Genomic DNA, 23,095 nt, shown 5'->3' with positions numbered 1-23,095 from the left:
TGTCACCAGTAGGGAGCGGACGGGACTTTTGGAGCCTTTGTACCTAAACGGGAAAAGTGATAGTCATAGCTTTAAAACTTTTAATTCTCGGTCGTTTTGAGTAAAATATACCGAATTTGAGGGAAGAGGCTTTCGATTGTAAACCTTCGCTTTAAATAGCCATTTCATAATTTCGAAATTATCGCATCTTTGTGAAACAACGCAGGCGCAATGACATCATCTCCGCAAGGGTCAAATATGGACGACAACATCTAAATGGCAGTCCTTTCCTTTTAGTTTTGACATATCCCCGCGATGGCGTCTTTTCAAAAGACATTTCGGAAAAGCGGCAGTCGTAAGTATTTCATCTCTTCTTTCTTCCGCTGTAGACAATTCAACAAGATGGACTAATCCCGTTTTCTTGACTGCAATTTTCGCTAGCTAGCACGAAAACTGATTGTTACCTTCGCGAGCTATCCAAAGATTTTTAGCATACTTGTAAAATTGGCGTACGGAAAGTACTCATAGATATTCTTTATTATCTTGTGAATGTAAAGTTGTTCCATTGCCTTTACCTTTGCCGTTGTTATGAAACAAAACCTTCTTTATGTATTCTTTACCTTTATAGATCATGCTGAATTTCATTCTCTACAAGGAGTTGAAGTAAAAATTGGAGAGAAATTCAGACCGCCGAAAAAGGTATACAGGGTTAAAATTGACTATTCAATACTTAAACTTTTCTTACGTTTATTTATGCAATGTCATTTGTCAACAAATCTGGTTTACAACCAATTTAATTATAGGCTTAGTTGTGTACATGTATTGCCATAATATATTGATGAATTCTATCTTTTAAATCTGCTTATTCAGCAAACAAACGTGTTCTGATGGTAAGTTAGCATACAGTTTTCTGTTAATGATAGCAAGCTAGAGGTTTTTGTCAGGGTCAGCATAAGGAAGCCTTTGTCTATCGACAAACTCGCAATATGACTTGTTCTGATGCTGACATCATGTTATCTGTCAATCATTAGTACAGCTGTATAACCCAGAGGCTGACTATTGGCAAACTCATAATCTGATTAGCTGTGCGGGCTCTATCTGTCAATCAACAGCATAACCAAGTGACTCAGGTTATATATTGGCAAACTCACATCCTGATACACTGGTATCAGGTCGTTTCGCGCGATGAACCATTCGCCCGAAGACGTTTCGCCCGATTTCTGAGTGGATTCACCCGAAGAAAAAGTGAGTGAAAGCAGACATTTCAGGTGGTTGTTTCTCTCATGACAACAGTTGCTTTTCCCACTCGCTTACATCTGCAATGACCCAAGAGCAAGTTTAGCTTTTTGTTACAACTGTCGTTAGCGACACTGTTAGCGAAACCACTCGAAAGCGAAACGACTGGAAATGCATAACGTATCCAAACTAAGACGATTCAGCTTATATATACTACCGATGCCAAAAAGGGAAAACAAATAATGGATGTATCTGTGGAAAGAGTTTGTTTGCAAGAAACGAAGTGTCTATTGGCGGTGGAGTGATAAATAGATGTATCCATGGGCAGTATTCGTTTACAATAAATGCATGACAAATTGAACTCAACGGTTAACTGGCATCGCCAAAGATTAGGAATGTGTTAATGCTTAATGTTTGATAAGTTAAGCTAACAAAACATAAGGATTATCCAGGATTTTATTAGTCCGCACCAATCGACTCTCGGTCCGGGCAAATCGACTTTTTTTTACGGGCGAAGCGACTCAGAAATCGGGCGAATCGTCTCCAGGCGAATGGTTCATCGGGCGAAACGACTGCAATTCGATACACTGTAGCTGGCTTGGGTATTCACTACATCACCACTTAGGGTCTGATAACATGGCAAATTTCAGCCCGGGCTAAACAATTTTAAAACAGAATTTTTATTGTGGCCGCCGTTTTCTTTCATTGAAAACCACCATTAGTAGTAGTAGTAGTAGTATAAGGTCTTTATTAAGAAGCTTAAAAGAACAATTAACTCAACAAATATCAATTAATTGCGTATCCATAAGCTCACTTAGAGCTTGGGCTGAAATTGAAAACGCGATAACATGAGGTTTTTCAGCTCGTTTGCCTGGAAATATCAGCCCGGGCTGTGATTTGGCCCGAGATGAAACTATCTTCATGTAATCACAAATGTATTTTCAAGAAAATTTGTTCTGGAAGCCGAGCTGAAATCACAGCCCGGAAAACCAGGCTGAAATTCACCATGTAATCAGGCCCTTAGAAAGGGCATAATGTCCTAATGGTAGGTGTGACCTGACCTCGGCCAGAGCTTAAACCCAGACTGCTTGATCTGGAGTCAAGGCCACTAACCGTTAGGCCACCATGGCTCCCACATGTTTAATCAGAGTCAATTTCTAATTTCTACAATTTTAAGGGGGCTCATACGTGTAGATTTTGAGAAAATGCCATTGAAACTACTTGTGCCCAGTCCCCTCTTAAGCACTCAGTCACTCATTTTGGCTTTTTATTAGCATTTTTATTGTTCAATGTTGCATATGGTAATATTTTGTAAGCTGTAACAAACAGTAATAAAAATAAAAAGTTGGGGTGATTTACCCCTCAAAACTGTGGTAAGCTGCGTTAAAGCCCTTAACCTTTTTTCAGACCAAAATATCCAACATATTACAGGCCTTACTCCAAAACTGATACCCTGTTTCAGACCATACCATACCCAGGAACTGATGCGGTTTGCACAAACATGAGAAGGGCTCCAAATTGCAGATGTTTTTAAATCACACTTCTCAAGGGATGAATAATACCATCGCATACATCTAAGTGAGAACATGTGCTGCCGAAACATGATCTAATTGGATATTAAATGTCGCATGATTGGTCATCAAACGTTTGAAGTTTGGCAGACCGTAATGGCGACGTTTTCACTGAAAGTTCAACACATTCCAGTTTGGAAATGGCGGAAAGATGGGATATAGATTTCTTCCAAAAAATGGATCCTGATCTGGGTTAATATGCATTTTTCACGTGAATCACTTCTAGTGTAAAGTTTCGCCTGTACACAGTGTTTGTGGTGAACATTTTGAGTGCAAAAGTTTGCATTATGGTCTACTAAACTTCAAATGTTTGAAGACCAAACATGCCCTGTTAATACCCAATTAGATCATGTGTTGGTGGCACGTGTTCATGCTTAGATGCAAGCGACAGTCAGTACAGAATATAGTCTGTGTTCTGCTCTCACACTGCTGTTCTGCTCACACTTTCATTTCCATGGCAACCAAATGACTAACTGAACAATCTTAATGTCAACTGACTGTACAATATTGCAGAATATTCTGTGCATTACTATATAATTATATTTATTCACACTCTACACTGTCTGTGTCCTGTTGGAGAATAATTAAGCAATAGAGGACTTTTTCCGTGTGTACATAGCCTCATCTAAACACGAGGGGGGTTGGGAGAATTCGAGACAGTTATGTGCGTCTCGGGTTTGCATAACTTTCGAGAATTCTCCAAACCACCCGAGTGTTTAGATGAGGCTATGTAAACACGGAAAAAAGTCCTCTATTGCTTTTATAAAATATTTTTTTCAAAAATAATTCGAAAAATGAGGGGATTTGGTTTATTTACTTCTTGATTGAAATAGATTTTCTCAAAACGCGCATTTGACGACACATGAACCAATCAAAATTCGTGTTATAAAAGTTCAAGTAAAATTTGTGGCAAGTAGCGCCGTGTCGACGAAAGCGATTCCACGTAAATCTTGCAGAAAAATACGGAAAGCTTGGCAAAAACTAAAAGAAATGCTAAAAACACGGCTCTGTAAAGATAGAACTTCAAGATGAGGAGTTTATTTAAGCTGGAAATGAATGCCACTGTGTTTTATCGCTCTTGAAAGTGAAGTGAACTTGCCTGAATGATTTGGCAGCCCGATAACACGGTTGAAATGTCTCATCGTGTCTTGTGAAGTTTTACTGGATAATTAGGAATCATAGCACAAGCAGCGGATCTAGTGAGGTCGGTAGCAATGGTATGCATTTATTGTACGGTAAATTATTCAGTTAGCGATCTTAACGGGTCCAGTTTCTTCTACTGTCGTTTCCTCCGTCTTTGTAGTGTGCTCCAAGCGTAGAATAAACCTCAAATTGACAACAAATTCTGCTTTGGTTCTCTGACAAATATTTTCATTCTTTCGTCTTCCCCAAGCCCATTTTAAATTAAAAAAGTTCACGACTATTATGGCCAATGTAACAGTAGAATTTTTACGCTAAGGAAGTCTCAGAGAAAATATATTTTAAGCGTCATTTTAATTGCATTTTAAGCAGATTTGCCGGTAAAAACACGGCAACCGATCGGCCGTGCAAAGTTTAAGTTTGTAGCTTATAGTTTCGTTTGCATTGACCTATAATTTTTTTCTAATAAAGAATGACTTGTAGGGAATTTTTTTGTAGTACTTAACCGCAAAAATTTACTTGAAAAATGTTTACAGCGTATTTTGTTGCATATTTTGTCGTTCGCTTGAGCTCCCTCCAGGCAAAGCGCTGTGGTTCTTCTTTATTTTGCTTTTTTTTCCTCGGGCTCATATGGGAAGAGAAAGCTGGAACACAAAATTTGGTATTGTTTTCAATTTCTTTAATATCGTACTTGAAATTACTTTGCAAGTCTTTTTGGCAGTTTTATAATGTTTTTAAATTGTGCCGGGAAACACAGAAAGCGTGACGTCACAACCGTGTTTACATGTACTCTCATCTAAACACACCTATCGACCAATGAGAGCGCGCGTACTATCTTAATTATTTTATAATGGCTGATATTTGATGACCAGTCCCAAAGCCATCAACAAAAACTTTGACAATACATAATTCAATACTTCACTTTTTAATAACAGCCCATTTAGTTTTACAACACAATACAATAGTTTATTTACCCATGCCACACAGGAGTGACAAGATACGTTAAAACATGTGCATGAAAATAATGTTCAATAAAATTTCAATAATAAACTATTATTTTTACATACAGTCAACTCTCGCCTTGCGGACACCCCGCTATTGCAGACACTCGCTATCATGGACAAAATCCAGATCCCCGGCAAAAGGGGTTTGACTGGAAATGACTCTGCTATTACGGACTCTTGCCATAACGGACACTAAACGACGCCCTGAGCGTGTCCGCTTTAATGAGAGTTGACTGTAATGATTACAACTAAAACTTGGCAGAATACAACTTTAAACTATGTGCACCATAAATGGCATGATGGGCAACAGATTTTATACACTAGTTGAATTGTTATTCAGGAGGAGAGCAGGGATGGCACAGTCATGAGAGCACTTTAGCTTGACTCCCACCAAATTATGTGGCCCAGGTTCAATTCCGGCCCGGTGTCATATGTGGGTTTAGTTTGTTGTTGGTTCTCGTTTTAGCTCCAAGGGTTTTTCTTTGGGTTCTCTGGTTTGCCTCCCTCCACAAAAACCAACATTTTCAAATTCCAATTCGACCTGGACAGGGGACCTACGTGTAAATAAAAACCAGAAAGAGTTGTTGATATGGCTAATCCTCTCTAAATATAGTAATTTATTCTTAATTTATTATTAATTTATTATAATTTTCAGGTGACATTACCTGTTGGATGGCAGCAAAAAGATCCTTCAGTTGCCCTGAGCTTAACAGTAAGTTAAATACTAACACAAGTCTGTCTTAGCACTGGAACCTGCCTGATATTGACCTAGTTTTTGTTAATATGGCATAAATCAACCTTAGGGTTGCAAAGTTATATGAATAAAGTTTCTATCTATCTCAATAAGGATAGGAAAATTACATGGATACTAGCTGGAACATGATCTGTAAAATGGTATTTTGAATGCTGAGTGTTAAAGATGCTCTGATGAATTTATTATTCCTAGTTGTCAGGGAGACTAATATTGAAGAAAAACTTGATGTACCAGTAATATTTTTCGCCGTCACAGTTTTATTGGTGTCACCGTAATCTATGTTTTCATCTCAGGTTTTACACACCTTGGTATTAAATGTTATATTTTTCCTGGTAGTATGACTTCAGCCTTGAAAGAGATGTCATTTCTAAAGCTGATGCACTCAGGGCTTCAAAACAGGACCAATCAGAAGCTTCCCAAACTCAACCTCAAGTTGAAAGTTCTTCTGCTGAAACACTTCCTAATCAAAATTCAATATTTTCAAATGTTGGAAGTGAAATTCTTCAACCAGTGGTCGCGCCTGGAACAGGGCATAAGAAAAAAGACAGCTTTGGTGGAAAGGGGAAAAATGCATTTGACTTAGCAGACTTTGAGGGTGACACGTCAACGCCATTTGAACTTGTGGAATTACAAACAATAAATGATTTGGATGAGCTAAAGAATGTCCTTCAACCTAACAGTGTACCAGCTAGGACTATGGAAAATTCAACTACCTCATATGAATATGCAGCACATGGTGCTCCTAGTGGTTCAACTGGAAGTGTTGTTAGTCCAAACACGAGCAATGTTTCTCAATCAGGGAATTCATTAATTGATATTTCTAGTCCTGCAAATGTGTTAGAAAAACCTTCATCTCCTATCAGTAAACTCCCAGATACAAGAACTCCAACTAATGCCAGTACTGAAGGTGCATTGCTAGTGGATATTGGAGAATCAAGGACTACCCCATTAACTCCTCCTGCAACTGTTACAGCAAGAAATGATTCTGTTGCAAGTAATTCTTTGCCTAATACAAGGTCTCATCCAGAGGACAGGCCAATTTCGAGGGGAGGATTATTGCCTCCCATTGGGCGTAGTTTTCCTTCGTCAGTGTCTCAACAACCACAAGGACAACAGCCTTTGGAAATCTCGACACATTCTAGTGAGAGTAGAAATTCTTACCAGGGTGGGATTTATAGTTTTCCTAAAACTCTTCCTCTTCAAGGACAAGAGCAAACCACAACACCCCAAGAAATTAAAACACAATATGGACATTACAGTACTCCTCCATATGTTCCTAGTTCAAGAGAACCACAGTGGAATGCTCCAAGGTCACCTGAATTTCAGGTTAGTAATAAAGACTAAATTAACCCTTTGACCTACAGGTGTACACCCAAATTCACACCCCCACCATGGTATGGGAGGGGTCGACAGAACCCCTCTTAAGATTTTTGTTCTATAATGCATAGTGAAACTATTTTGCATTGAGTAGAAAGTGCTTGGCTTACTCTATAAGGTGACATCCCTTGTGTATGTCTGAGGGTTGAGTAATATATGGGACCAAGACAGTGTGACCAGATAGCTATCACCCATTTATTAATTAAAAGCTGGTGGGCGTTTCAAATAAAAAGTCACATCCCTGCTTTTGACTGTTGGTAAGTTTTAAAAACATGTTAGCCCTCCTCTCTAGTTGGCATGCAATTAAATACCAGGGTTGCCACAGGTCAGGAAATGGTCAGGGAAAAAATTCTTGAAGGTCAGGGAAAATAAGGGAATTTTATTTTGGGTCAGGGAAAATTATTGTCATTTTGAAGAAAAGGCAGGGAAATTTGAAATTCAACACCGCTGATTTCATACAATTGATGGCTGGAAGAAACATTTCAGGACAAATTATGATCTCAGTGATGTTTTTTCTTTTTTCTTGGAAGTGGAGGCTGGAGGCCACTACTGTATGACATCTGACATTTGTATATATTTGGTTAGGGAAATTTTTATTTTTGTCAGGGAAAAGTCAGGGAATTTTATAAACTAATGTCTGTGGCAACCATGAATACTCCCCCTGAGGTTTGATAGAGTATTTACAGTAAATACATGTAACTACAAAGAAATACTGCAGTACTAAAATTTGTAAGGACTGCTATTGTAAAATCGTCCTGTAATCAGTTAAAACAAACTAAAAACTTCTCCCAACATTATTTTACATTCAGAATACAGGGGGTCGCTTTTCTGCACCTTTGCCACCAATTGGAGCATCATCAATGGAAAGGCAAACAAACCATTTAACAGATGTAGATCGTACGTATAGATCCTCTCTGCCAGATCCATGGCCTGTCTTAGATGAGTCAGAACAATCGTTTGTTCGTAACATAGCGAGCATGGGCTTCCCTACCCCACGTGTAAGTAGGGCTGTACAGAGACTTGGCATGAAGGACGGTGAGGTAAGCTGTACATGATAATAACCACCAGGGCCCAGTTGTTCAAAGAATGACCAAGCTAATCCAGGATTGGTGACGTATCTGTTTGTATGGTTTGTCTTTCAGTTTTGGCTTTGACTCTTGTTTAAAGTAGTGATGCATCTAGAGAATAATGGCACTTATAATGTAGCTGGTGGGAGGTGCTGGTTTGATATCACATTTTGGCGTTAAACCTTAGTTCTTTTTCTGTGTCTACACACACAATAAAAATAGGGTTTAAGGTGCACACTTAATTGTACATTAGCTCTACTGACAAATGGTTTGTTTTTCTAATGTACAATAAAGTGTGCATTTTGTAAGGCCTAGAAAAGAAGAGAGGATTATACCGGTAACCATTGAGGGATTGGGGGGGAGGGTCTTATTTATTTGGTTAAGTTCCACACATTGGCCCTTAACCTCCTTTCTATTGTGTGTGTAGGTAGATTTTTTTAATATGCAAAAAAGTGTGTATTCAGTAGGGCCAAGAATTGAGGAGAGGATTATAACCATTGAGGGATTGGGGGTGGGGGGTCTTATTTATTGGTTTAGTTTCACAGAACAAAAGCAAGAGATGAGACCAAGTGAGCCCACTACAAGGGGCAAGAGTACTCTCTTGCTCACTGGGGAGGTCACCAAAAGAAGGGAATACCTGAGGCGTCCTCATAAAATGAGGACGCTGGTACATCCCCACAACGAGTGATTGACATGACCATCAAAGGACCTTTAAATGCCCCTTGAAAATTCTTGCTGAATTCATTAAAATGGTGTGAATAGCATGGTCTTTTTCTCATTTAATGGTGCAAGCAACCATTAAATGGGGATACTAGTAGAGGACACATCAGAAGAATTGGGTATACAGTCAACTCTCTCTAAAACGGACACCGTCGGGACTGGCTTCAACTGTCCGTTTTAGAGAGGTGTCCGTCTTATAGCATTAGGGAGTTAAAGGTAAAGTCTGTGTCCGAGCCTAAGTGGCCCATACAGCCGGAGCTTAACCCTGTGCTACTCCCCCTGGATGGGATGCTAGTCCATCACAGGGTTACCCCCCAGCAGTAAATTTGCCGGTACCCATTTTTGCACCTGGGTGGAGAGAGGCACTGTGAGAGTAAAGTGTCTTGCCTAAGAACACAGCGCAGTGCCCCGGCCAGGTCTCAAACCCGGCCCATTCGACTCAGAGTCGAGCGCGCTAACCATTAGGCCACCGCTGCTCCCACAAGGGAGTTAAATACAGTAAAATAACTGACAAACGGCAGGGACGCGACCAACACCAGATGTCCGTCTTTAAGAGGTGTCCGTCTTATAGAGGTGTCCGTCTTATAGAGGTGTCCATTTAGAAAGACTTGACTGTACTACATGTATTATATCCAATGGCATGTTCCACTGATTCCTCACAAATGCGGATAGTGTAATCCCAGTTGACAGTGTACATACTCTTCAATTTGTTAAAACCTAGACTCATGATTGCAACTTTGCATTTATATTACATTTTACTCTGGATCGCTGTTTGAATGAGAATGTATTTTCCAACAAAGGACAGTTAATTTACACTATTTGTAATGTCTACAAAAACATTAAATCATACTCAAAATAAGCAATAACCATATGAACGCTGTGCGGACCTATTTTTATTTTGGTGGTGCATTATGTTAGTACTAGTCTGCTTACCTAGCTGAATTTATTGTGTAAGTGCTTTGGTTATGTGGAGGAACCTCCAAAAAGAGTGGCAAAGCCACCAGGGGAATGGAAATTAGTCAAGTCGAGGTCAGCTGCACAAGCTCTGTATCTACCTTCAAGTCACCAGTATGAACTTCCACAATGGACGACTTGGACGGTTTCAACAAGTACTGGTGGTCTGAAAAAGAACGTCTGTGTCTGAGTATGGCACCTTACGTTCATCGCACTTGACCTGTGAACATCCTTGTGCTTACCTTTGTTGAATAATTATGAAATCAAGATCTCAGATTAAACGACCCAACTTTGAGTCTCTTCAGCTTTATTAAGGTGATATGGGAGACCTAAGCCCTGTATCCTGGTCCTGGTCGTGAATATAACTGTGTACCGGTATATTCTAATGTAACATTAAGAGACCCTTTTTATGGAAAATTCTGACAAATGACAAGACGTTGAAACAGGGACATGGACAATGTGAAATGAAAACGAATGACAAGGCTGGTGAAATAAAAAAATGGACAGTGAATCTTGTATTCTTAACCATTCGACAACGACATTGTGCACTCAAAGATACTCTGCGTTCATCGACTTCATCATTCAAAGACATGGACAGGACATAAATCCCAAGTAAGATAAAGCAATCCCTTACAGCGTGCAAAGCCTTCTTTAGGGTACACCGCTATAACTGCTAAATCGCCTTCCACATCATAAATCGAAGACGCAACCAGTCAGCAACGTGACGTTTGTGGTTTTGTTCTGTTTACTAGTATTTTGTTTAAAATGTTTCATAAAGGCTAGTGGCATAATTTTCTTGCTCAAAAAAGGAAACGTGGCCGCCGCAAAGAAAGGCACAGCTCATTGCATTTTCTTTTTTTTTCCAATGTTACTACTGCAGATTTCCAGTTCAAAAAAAGCACTAAATATCGCGAAAACGACTCTTTCACATAAATTCACATACATACGAAAATCATGGACAGCATAGTCCCCAGCCTTTTTCCTCAAGGGAGTCTGTGCTCTATCGTTAGCGGGTATCAATTTTATAATAAAACTTTCACTTGAACAGCTCAATAAAATGTTTACCTAATGAAACGACTATTTTCCCTACCCTTTTCTGTACCATTTCGTAACACGTGAAATCCCTACTCCTTTCCGGCGAAGGCTCCCCGAAAAGGGAGTACCCCTTCTTCCCTTGGCCACACACACACTGACGCATTTTCGGAAAATTCGGTCGGAAGTCAAATGGAAAACCCGTTTCGGTTCGGAGTGACCGGAATATTCGTGACCACCTTTGGAGGTGGTCCACTTTTAGTTTGACCGATCGGAACGGTCGGACCGAAATTTACCGTTCCATTTTGACAAACTGTTCAGTTGTCTTACTTTCATTCAATAGCTTCTCACATACAGCTATTTCAATAAACGTTGTCGGGTCAAAGCTTAAAGCTAAAAGGCAATACCGTATGGCGTTCTGGGTATTCACTACAAATTTGCATATAAGCTTCATTAAATGCACAAATTTGTATTTCGCACGTGGAGAATTCACGAGTTTGTTTTTCTTTTCAGGAGGCCTTTCTGTAGCTTTACTTTCACTGTCGCTTAGCTCTGACATTTGAAAATTCTTTTTAAATTCAGCGTGGCTAAAAGCACCTTGTTTCACATGTCTGAAGAGAAAGAAAACGTGCAAATTCGCGTTTGTCATGTCACTATATATTTTAGTATTCAGCACGCGCAGTTGCTCTCTTCTTCTACCCATACTGCCTTTTAGTCTTGTCTTTTAGCTTTGATCCGGACAACGTTAACTGAAATGGCTGTATGCGGGGAACTGGGGAAAGGAATGCAAAATGGATAGGACCGTTCCACTCGGTTGGCCCTGATATAGACTGCAAAACAGTCGTTTTTTCTCTTAAGTCGTTGGAAAAAGCGCTTATCGAAGGCGCGAAGCGCCGATAGTCTTGCGAGCCTCGCACGCCCGCAGGGCGAGCAAGGCGAGAAAAAACGACTGTCGGCTTTCCATACAACGAATTTGTTCCGACCAGGGGGCCAAGTAATGTCACCGAGTTGTCAAAACTTTCATGACACCTCCACCCATATTTTAAATTTGATAGCATTGTTTATTTTCACGTTGTCCACGCACGAACTAGAGTGTTTAAAAGTCCAACGAGTTTTTTTTTTATTTTGGTTCAGTTTTGTGTGAAAAAGGTAGAATGTGTCCCGTTTTAAATAGAAGTCTGTTTTTATTCATCCAATGGATCAAACAACACCGAAGAAACCCGCCTCACGACGATGAACAAAGCGAAAAGACGCGTCGACTGTTGCAGATTATGTGTCTTCGAATTCATAGCGGCAATGAAGCTGCATTCAGCGAGCTTAAAATCTTTGCCAGGACAAACGGTTGGAAAATGCGGCTTTTGCCAAAGGCCTTTGAAAGCACAGCAAAAACATCCCTACCCTTTGATTAAACAACTTCCTTTTGATCTGATTTTAATACAAAACCCAAATCGTTTGCAAGCGCATCCAAGTCTTTTCCATTTTGTTCGCGCGAAGAGCATGTTCTACTGTCAAATTGATACGGAGTCGAATATCTTTGACGAGGTGCGAAAAAGTTTTTGGTGACAGGTAACGTCATAATTGACCGATGGGAATTTTCCGTTGCTGGGAGAACGGGAAATTCGAAACGAATTCAATGTATGGAAAGCCGACAGTCGTATCTTTTAGCGTCTCATCCCAGTCTCACCCATAGTTTTGACATTGGCTCCAGACCTCTAGCTCTCGTTTCAACACCGAGCGCGTTCGCAAAAGATACGACTGTTTTGCAGTCTAGCCCTGATAAATCGGAACATGTCGTTCCATTTTGAAACTGTCAGGGTCCAACCGGTCGCGCTTTAAAAATGGAAAGCAGCCTATATAGAATACCATTAATAATAAAGTATTCGTTTGTCTCACGACGTAGTGTCACTTGTGATGTAGATCGCGACGTTTCGACTGCACACTGCTAGTCTTCATCAGGCGATAAGCCGATAAGGTCGACTGGTTGTGCGTGAACTTATAAAGCACGCTGCTGCGCTGTGATTGGTTGGTTTTCAACAGCTGTGATTGGTGCATTTCGATCCTCGCTGTTTCTGTGTCCTGTTGTTCCCTCAGCGGTCCGCTGTCGTACAGTTCTCCTGTTGTTCTGTTTTTTGATCGTGGGCATCCATGCTTCCTGTTGATATTATTAGGGTGAAGTCTTATGTGAATTGCCTCTTTGACCCTGCGTGTGTACCAGTGTGGTTCACGATCAATAAACTTTACCTCATTCCAAAGCGGGTAGTGTCCGGTGTTGTGGGTGTGCTCTGAAACGGCGGAGGTCTGGATACGGGCGAGTCGGATGTCCCGGTCGTGTTCTTTGATTCTGTCTTGCATAGGTCTTCCAGTCTCGCCGATGTAAACTTTGCCGCACTCACAGGGAATTCTGTAAACAACGCCATCTTGTTTAGTCGGATCAACGGCGTCTTTCGGCCGTACTAGGTGTGATCTTAATGTAGTTTCCGACTTGAAAACAGCGCGTACGCCTTGTTGTTGTAGGCAGCGTCTATTAAAGTTGTTCGGAAAGACCTTTGACATATTGTGACATATTGTGAAAAACGACACGTGACTAGTGTCCAACCTTCCGTTTCGTGCAGTGGCAATTTACAAACGATCAGCTGAAAACAATATGCAAAGAAGTTGGAAGGATCGCTGCCTTGGCAATTTGGCATTTGTAGCTTCCGGGTAAGCAAGTAGTACAAGCGTAGTTGTTTTAGGGTGCAACTAACAGCGAGTCAGACTCATTTCTCACATAAGGTTTGTTTCAAGGAACAAAACAACGAATATAATAGGTTTTAAGCCACGGAAGGAAACCGAAAGTTGGATTTCTTTTTTCAAACCTTTCTTGGCGATTGGCTTTTTATAGTTTCCAGGTAAGCAAGTACAAGTGAACGAAGAGCAAATCAGATACATTTCTCGTTTTAGGCTTGCATTTAGGAACGTAACAACGAAAAAGTTTTTAAGTCACGGACGGAAACCGGAAGTTAAAATTCTTGTTTTTGGCGCACTTTCACTTTCAGTAATGAGAAGGAAAAGCAGTCGTTGAGTGTTTATAAGCTGATGTTTTTTACAAAAAGACGATTTCGTATGCGAGTCAAAAACCTCTATGTTGTAAGTTCACTGTTATGTGGTTTGCATTCGTTGAACTGTCGATTTCTGATCATTTTGGTTAGCAAAAAGCTCCATATCTCGTTCGGTCGAGGAAGTAACAAGGAAGTTTGTTTTTGTTCCCTTGTAAGTTGTTGGTTCAAAGGTTTATTTGTCACAAGTATCGCTTTTAAAACTTGCAACCCTTATGGTAGCAAATATGAACATTGTTAAAAGGTTGTGTTCGTTTGTGCACTTATTTTCTCGTGAATTGCAAATTTGAAATCAGTTAATGTTACAATAGATCATAAGCTACTTAGACCTGTGTAATTTACAAACCAGCCATTTTGCAATTTAACCGCATTCATTTACTACATGTATGTTCCAAGGAAGGGGTTTCTGCATTTATTTGATAACATTAAAATACGTTTTGATATATGTTTGAACATGTTTTAATAATTAAACCTTGAGCAGTCATGTTAAGCTTACATGTAAAATTTGAACATATCTTTTACAGCCAAAAAATCATAAGAAATGAAATTCAAATAAAATGTCTGAAATAATGAAATATTTATTGTTGTCAAAGAACGGCCACGTGATCAAGTTTTCTTTGGTTTTGTTATTAACTTGCTGACTAAGCAATTCTCTTGTTAATAATATTAACCTTAGAAATAAAGAGTAATATGGCATTTAAACTTAATTTGCTGTCTCCCTATTAATAGTATTTTAATGAATTTAGTATTTCTCATCCTATTGTAATTTAAAATATTTTATTTACTTCCCTTAGTATTGTTTTTGTTATCATTTTCTTTTTTATATAGGGTATATTACTTGTAAGAGCATTGATATTTTGTAATGTCATGTGCTAGAAATAAATTATTATTATTTTTTCCAATAAAAATGTAATCAAAAAACTTTTGTTTGACATATCAACTCAGCATAGCAAAGGGCTACAACTTAATTAGGCAAAATGTGTTTGTGAAGACTGCCATGACAACCAAATGCATTGTAAACTTATTTTTTTGTCTGTAAAAATGTTTGCATTTCATAAAATCTAATTTTGCCCAATGTTTATCTTGTACTACTTTATAAGTTAAACCTCTGAGTCAAATTTGATTAGAATATCTTAAATCCTAATGTCAAAACATAGGTATGCTAAGCGTGCAGGAGTTATTTTTTCAATTTATGGGGTGGCTTGGGGTAAAACTGGGTGATTGTCCTGTTGGGATGGTTTATGCCATGGATTGAGCTATTTGTGTATTGCGGCCCACGGAGTCACTTTTTGCACAAAATTTGCTTGCAAACAAAATAATTTTCACGTGCATTTTGATACATCAGAACTGTTTTATTCAATACGTAAATTTTCATCATTTAATTGAAAAAACAAAAACTAATTCAATTATAAAAATGTCACAAAATGGCACGTCCTTTTTCTGTTTAAAGCGGTTATTTTGTTGCTAGCTTTTTAGCAACCATAACGTGTTACTTTTGTTTGTTACGGAATACTTTTGGCTTTTTGCCAAACACTGTAACATGATACTGTTGTTTTTTTACTTTTGTAACATGACACCTTTGTTTTTTGAAAACGAACGTAACACGATACCCTTGTTTTTCTCGAGAAAGCCACGTCTCCATATAGACATTGAACGAAAAGTACTATAATGAACGAAGTAATAAACGAATCAAATCAAAAACTTTTTTCTTCGGGAAAGTTCTTTAAAGCGCACTTCACCGGGAGTATTTGTTTCCTGTCAGAACTGTTCAACAAAGATTTTCGTTCATTCACAACGTAACTGATTCTATTCAACAAACAAGAACTAATTGAGTTATCAAATTGTCACGGAATGGCACGCTCTTATTCTGTTTTTGCTATCGATCGTAGTTGCTTTTAACAGCAAAGTTAATACTTGTACCGGTTCATTAAATGTTTGAACGAGATGTTTTACAGTTGATTTTAGTTTACTTTTGCCACCTGCTTTGCGAAGTTTGTTGGGAAATTGGAAACTTTGTTATGAACTTGTCAATTACGTTGCGAGTTTGCGAATCAAATTGCGAACTTCGATACAAAGTTCCTAACTTAGGCCCAACTGAACTTTTCAAGTTTGGTAGATGAGGAGAAACAAGACATGCATGTTGCTCGAAAGTTTGGCGATTTCTGAACTAGATGATTTTAGAACTGGTCAAGGAAGGTTGAAGTAGCTTGAAGTGCAAGACAACGTTTCGCATCAGCGATCACGCAAGTGATTTGCCGATAAATAAATTTTATGCATGTAGAAATTTGGTCAAATTTTAACTTTTTTGTATGAAAACACATTTTTAACTACGGTGGCCCATAACTGTCACGGCAAAACCAAAAAGCTCACGGCAAAACCAAAAAGCTCACGGCAAAATCAAAAAGCTCACGGCAAAATCAAAAAGCTCACGGCAAAACCAAAAAGCTCACGGCAAAACCAAAAAGCTCACGCAAAACCAAAAAGCTCACGGCAAAATCAAAAAGCTCACGGCAAAACCAAAAACACCATGGCAAAACCAAAAAGCTCACGGCAAAACCAAAAACACCACGGCAAAACCAAAAAGCGCACGGCAAAACCAAAAACACCACGGCAAAACCAAAAAGCTCACGGCAAAACCAAAAACACCACGGCTAGCGTAACAAAGCCCTTTTTGATAACATAATTACAGAAGGTTTTAATAAATTTGGGCCGAAGTTGGGAACTTTGTATCGAAGCTCACAATTTGATTCGCAAACTCGCAACGTATTTGGCAACTTCGTAACAAACTTAATTTCCCAACGAACTTCGCAAATTGGGCGGCAAAAGTAATGACAACATTATTCTTCAAATCTACATTGTGCAAATGTTATATGTAATTTTTACTACGGTCAGGAAAGCTAGCCTCTCCAAACGTATGCTTGAATAAGACAAATGACAAGTTAGTGTTAAGCCTTTTGCTCACGGCGTGTGCATTGTGTAGGGGAGAGTTACGAAAAACGTTTTTAATCCAGGGTTAATTCACAACTAACCAATTCCGCCTCCTACAAATCTAAAATCTTCGAACGAAATTGCTCACTACAACTGTGTCAGATTGCTTCCCACTTATAAACTACAATTTGATTGGTTCTGATAGTACCTGAAATCTGATTGGTGCGACAAACATACATACTTCACTGACTGATTACAGGTCCATCGCGCCGACTAAGAGCTATTTTGAAAAAATAACTCAAAAATAGGACTTGTGGTTGGTAAAAAGGCTATTTTTACAGTAAATGCGCTTTTACATTTGTAAAATGCAAACACCATGGAGATGACTTCCATTGTCACAATTTTTGATTTGCCTTGCATTCTTATGCTACTGTATAAGAACACCCATAAAGGTGGTCAGGGAGTTAGGTTTTCAGGTCCATTAACATGTTTTTGCCTTCTTTGGTGGTACACTGCACAGTCCAAGTTCATTGAAGCTACCTGTCTCATAGGTCACACCCTGCCAATTGGACCCCAAATCTTCATCAATTTCCTTTGCTTGCCTCCTGGTGGTTCTGTTATTCTAGTACTATTCCTACACTCTCCTGTTCGCCTGTTCTACTCCATTTTAATCTCTCCTCTTCACTTCCCCCTTGGATGATCTCCTCAGTTGGGTCTGCTTGCAGTCCAGCTTGGTTGAATAACCTCTGTTGCAAAATTTCCATAACCTGTCAACGCATATAAGGCGATAACCACTTGCTCACTCCATTGTTATAATAATTCTCATCTGAGGAGCTATCGGTCATGGAAATTTTTAGGGAGAAGACGCTGTGGCATACACGCAGCTGCCGATGATGGAATTTGCTTGCTTGCCATGTATTCACCATTGAAAGCAATTACTCCCAGTGTTGGCCACTTTTCTTGATTCTGTGCTTTTAAAACGTTACTTGAATAATAATAATAATAATAATAATAGTAATAATAATAATAATTGTCATAACTCAGTGTGAGTGATTCACTGTTATCAGAGGGGTCATACAGTATACAGTAAGATAACAGCTATAAATTAGCTGAAGATAAGAAGCTAAAAATATTAAAGGCTACAGATATTAGTTTACAAACGTTAGTTAAAATGATTTCTAAAATGTTTCTTAAATAAGAGTCTGGATGTTGAAGATCCTCTGAAACCAGTTTTTCCCTTTTTCATCACATTTTCCCTTCCCTTCCCTTTTCTGTTTTTCTTTATAAAAATTTTTGATGACACCTCTGCTACTATTGAAAAGAAAAGCCTGTTTGTATCCAATAATTTTTCTTGAAGTTGACACCTAATGAAGACCAGATACAACTTTTGAGTAGATTAAGAATGGGCCAAAATGACTGGTCAGGTTGTTGTTGTTGGAAAAATTATTTTTAATTAGTTGTTGAAAATCTTGCTATGGTCAGGTGAAGCAATTCCAATTGGAGAGCACGATCTTGACATCATCATTAAGCTGACATGAAAATAGGAATATCTTTGCTTCCCTTGGCTGGGCCTTGGCTCATCCATTACTAATTACTTTCAGTACTTAGCATCAGAGGTTTAAATTTGTTGTTTGCAAAATGTACACGTCATTTTACTGTTGTAAATAGAATTAAAGATATGATAGTGTTTTGCCCTTGTTAAAGTTATATTTACCTTTTTTTCAAGATAAGGAACGATGTCTACCCTGATAGGCATTTTGGTGGATGTGTCAGGCTCCATGAAAAACAGTGTTGGTGACGGAGCAGATGTGGAAGGTGGTAGTTGGGCAAGATCTATCTTCAAAGTGGTTGATGAATTGATCAAGCATGATGTCCCATCATCAAATCAGACTTTTGCTTTGGCTTTTGGTAGTCCTTCTTATCCTGAAGTATTTGATTTGTTAACCACAGTTGATAAAGCACAAGAAATTCAATCATTTATTGAAGCCTCCATTGAAGATTTGAGATTAGAGAGAAACAAAGGAGAAATGATAGATGAAGCCTTGACTATTCTTGAAAGAAATGGAGCAAATAGAGTTCGCACTTGGGGTAAAATGGATGTCCTGCTCAAAGTTGTTGATGATACTACTGCTGCTGCAATACTTTATTTTTTGCAAAAAAGTTCTCATTTTACTAAAAGGTTTGTTTATTATTGTCTTCCTAAAGAATGCTGTGCTGTTGGCAATATTGCTATTTCAGGTTCATATTTCATGGCAGGCTTGATGCCATTTTATGGTTCCAAAATGCAAGAATGGGCAACAGAGGATACAGTCAGAGAAGTGATAGAGAAGGGTAAACAACTTGTGGCTGAAACAATAATGGCTACTGTTAAAATAGTGGGTGTCAGCAAAGCTGCAATAAGGAGTGTTCACAATGCATTAGAAATATTACATGCCAGTATCGGTGATCAAGAACCAACTGATCAAAGGGTTGATGAATTGCTGAAAGCAGTTGAACCTTTTATTTATGGGGGGACTCCGCTCATTCAAGCTATGCGCTATTCAGTTAATCTGTTTTCCTATCCAGAATTTGCAAATCATCAGAAACTTCTGTTCATTCTCTCTGATGGTCAGCCAGGTGATAAAGGCAACCCACCAATCCGACAGTTGTCTAATCTAGGAGTCACTGTTGTCAGTTGTTTCATTACCGACCAACAGCTATCTGATCCTCGTCATTTGTACAGCATGTTAGATGAAAGTTGGGAAAAGCCAGCAAAGACCATGTTCAGAATGAGCTCCACAATCACAACTCAGAAGATACCACGCACCCTGTTTGTGAAGAGAGGATGGAAGATCGACATTGATAATAATGAAACCAGACTCTTCTTTCAAGTGAATCATCCAGACATTATCAAAGATGTCTGTGACATGGCCAAGAAAGGGGTCCTCAGTCAAGATGCTCTTTCGGATATTCTCTCCTCAGTTGATCTGGATATCTACATCAACCAGGCAAGTGAAGGGTTTGGGGCAGAAGAACAACAGGGAAAAACCTGTTATGCGAATGCATGTGCTGCTGTTCTACACCTGGCCATGAAGCGCATCATAGGGAGAGATGGTGGTTATCCAGATTTCTTTGAGTTAAGAAGAAAATTGATTGCTAAATTTGGAGTTCAAGGAGCCCCTACCATTAAAGTCCTCAAGGAAATTTGTCCAACATATCGTCTGCAATGTCAAGAGGTGGATGCTATTGGTGCTATGAAGGCTATTTCTGACAAGCGACCAGTGGTTGCCAGATTTACACTGACTGGAGCCCAGTGGGATCAGTTTTACCAGTTTTATGAAGAGAACCCAAAAGGAATCCTCACAAGATCCTGCCTCGATTCCAAGAGTCACTCGACAGGAAGATCTCGTGGTCATGCAGTTGTTCTCACAAGCTATGATGCTGAGAGCCTACGTCTGATGAATTCACGTGGGGACGGCTGGGCAGACAATGGTTCTTCAGGGTGCAGAATTCTGATGTCCTTGGCCTAAAGTTTGTGGACGTGTTTTGGACTTTGGACAACTTGAGTCAGGAAGAAAAGAGGGCGTATGACCAACATGGTGGTGAAGTTGCTGCCAAATTGATGAGATCACTGAAAGGAATTCAGATGGCGAAATATGAGTGTCCCTTGTGTGCTGTTGAATCATTGGTGGTGGATTATTCTGGCCATCTTCTGAAAGCGAGGTGTCCTAAATGTAGAGGAACTTTCAATGCTAATGAAGCTGGTGGTGACTTGGCATTGAATTTGTACCTGACGTCATTACTTGTGCCTGCTGAAGCACAAACTTCTTCTCAATGCTCTAGAAGGAGGTATAAAGTTTTACAGCCTTAGCTATCAACAAACAGTGAATAATACTTGGTTTTCAGGCTTAGCAGAGAATACTGGTATACACTGTAATCAACTCAGTCAATAACAGTCGTGACGTAATTGCCAGTCAAAAGAGGTCATGTAAAATAACAAAAATAGCAAAAAAGCAATTGAAAATAATCAAACCAGTTTATAATAATTATTAATTTTCCTAGCAGACCATCCTAGCAGACCTATTTTCTCCCACACCTCTCACTGAGGCATACATGTACTACTGTAAGCTAAAACAGTAGTATACGGAAAGTGAAATAATTTCAAGTTGTTTATTTAATTTTAGAAATCTGGCCTCAAAATGACGATCTGTGTAATACATAAAGGTATCAAGGTCATGCAGATTTAATTTTGAATGTCAGTCTCTGGATCGTTAATTAATGAGAAATACAATACTGTAGTGAAACAAATAATTGAAAAAGGCAAGGGTCTCAAGGGTTTACTGTAATTGAAAGAGGACTTTGATTGATTGACATGACTTAACTGTCATTAAAGTGTTTTTGAAAGTGAAATGTTTTTTTTAGAAAATCAATAGTCTGAATTGTCAGTTGTCTTCTCGTCCCAACCCCCCAGCGGAGGGAATAGAGCAGACTAGAAAACTAGAACATCATTTACCAAATGAATTGTTTTCCAGCCAACATATAAATGTAGGTCACATGTTTGCTCCAGATGAGTGTTGGCTAGATCAGAAATGGTTGATCACCTATTTTTGAATGGTCTAATTAACTTGCTTTGGAAGAAATTAAAAAACTTTTGGCTTGCCATTTCTGGTAAACATGTCAAGATAACTTTACAAGATATACATGCATGTATATTTTGTTAGGTAAATTGGAAGAACTAGAAAGTAATTCATATTTGTTTTGCTATTGACGAACATGCATGGCGTCAACCCAGATGAATTGACATTGTTTATTAATGGTAGATTATCATCTGGTTATAGCGAAGATAAACTAATTGTACTATTATCTTTTGTGTTTGTAGTAATTATAGCATTATATAAATGTTATAAAGATTACAAGAAATGCGCTTTGAACTTTAAAGTACATGTAATTGAGGGAAAATAAAATTTTGGGAAAAAATTACAAAAATGTGCTCACTGCTGGTAATCGATTCTTCCTCCTACACTCCCTGTCTTGAAATGAATAGAAACTATTTTAAACAACAACAATGAATGTGACATCACATCAGCACCTTCCCACCCCTTTGTAATAGTATTAGGTGCCATTGTTCTCTTGATGCATCACTATGACAAACACCACAGAACGTGAGCACTCAGGAGTGCTTTTACTTAAGAGAATTCACAACCGTGATTATCTTCTAATCCTCTATTAGCCTGGTCACACTTCAAAGGGAACCTCTACTCTTATGACAAGGTGACATCGAATTGTTTGAAATAATGCTTTTATTTTCAAATTTTAGAGGACAAGGGAGAAATAACATTTAATAGTAACAAAAAATGGAAAAGAATTGTGGCTTTTTAAATTTGTCGCACACTGCCTTTTTGGATTTTATGACGTGTAATGGTTGCTTCCAATCAATAGGGGCAACCATTATGCATCATGAAATCTAAATTGGCTGTGTGCCGCAAAGTTAAAGGCCATTATCTTTTCCACATTTTGTTGCTATTATTTAATTTTATTAATTTTTTCCCTTGTCCTTTAAAATTTCGAATTTAGGCATTCTTTCAAACAATTGAACGTCAACATGTCAAAAGTTGTAGAGGTTTTCCTTAACCAACTGGGCCCTGCTCTTTAGCTACAATATTGGGGAAGATGGTGCTATGTCATAAACACATGGCAGTTGGTAAGAACATGAATTATACCAGGCCCCATGTGAAAAACTGCCCATAGAATACATGGTTGTTTGATTTATAACACTGCAACTGTGACTTGTCTCTGACCGATTTCAAAGGTACAGGTGTAATTTGTCTTAAAATAATGTTTACATCTTTCAAGAGATTATAGCATAAGCAGGCTTTTCCTTTGTATTTTTCCTCATTTGAGATTTTAAATAAAGTGAGTTTTCTAAACCTGTGAAATAGTTTTTACACTTTTATAGACACTATTAGGCACCGACTCCATTGTTTTTTGGGGTTCTTTACTATTGTACACTAACTGTTAAAAATTGTTTCACGGGTTAAATGAAATCACTCTAACTAAGATTATGCAGGTTTGCTTATTAATTCATTGGTCTTTTGAAATTGTTTCAAGTATTATATAAATGCTCTTTTAGTATTGAAAAATGAGATTTCATAATATTAATTTTTCATGTTTAGCATTTGCCTATGTGTATAAATATTATGTGAAACAGCAGGGCAAGTATTTAATATTTAAAAAAAAAAAAAAAAAAAAAAAAAAAACC

General features: G+C 38.5%; 2 protein-coding genes across 2 annotated transcripts in view; both read left to right on the top strand.

Moving 5' to 3' along the window:
* Positions 1 to 67: 67 nt before the first annotated feature.
* The window catches only part of LOC144657344 (uncharacterized), a 26,133-nt gene continuing 3,105 nt past the window's right edge, over positions 68 to 23,095 (top strand). The window contains exons 1-5 of the mRNA XM_078517689.1: positions 68 to 334; positions 608 to 678; positions 5,586 to 5,642; positions 6,021 to 7,010; positions 7,871 to 8,101. Coding sequence (XP_078373815.1) covers positions 295 to 334; positions 608 to 678; positions 5,586 to 5,642; positions 6,021 to 7,010; positions 7,871 to 8,101 — 1,389 coding nt within the window. The 5' untranslated portion in view covers positions 68 to 294. The remainder of the gene's footprint in view (positions 335 to 607; positions 679 to 5,585; positions 5,643 to 6,020; positions 7,011 to 7,870; positions 8,102 to 23,095) is intronic.
* The window catches only part of LOC144657320 (uncharacterized), a 25,633-nt gene continuing 15,995 nt past the window's right edge, over positions 13,458 to 23,095 (top strand). The window contains exon 1 of the mRNA XM_078517667.1: positions 13,458 to 13,534. The gene's annotated coding sequence lies outside the window, so the exon portion shown is untranslated. The remainder of the gene's footprint in view (positions 13,535 to 23,095) is intronic.

The sequence above is a fragment of the Oculina patagonica genome, chromosome 1 (genome assembly GCF_052425735.1).
Source record: "Oculina patagonica isolate OP01 chromosome 1, crgOcupat, whole genome shotgun sequence".
NCBI lineage: Eukaryota > Metazoa > Cnidaria > Anthozoa > Scleractinia > Oculinidae > Oculina > Oculina patagonica.
This window is presented reverse-complemented; position numbering and strand designations above follow the sequence as displayed.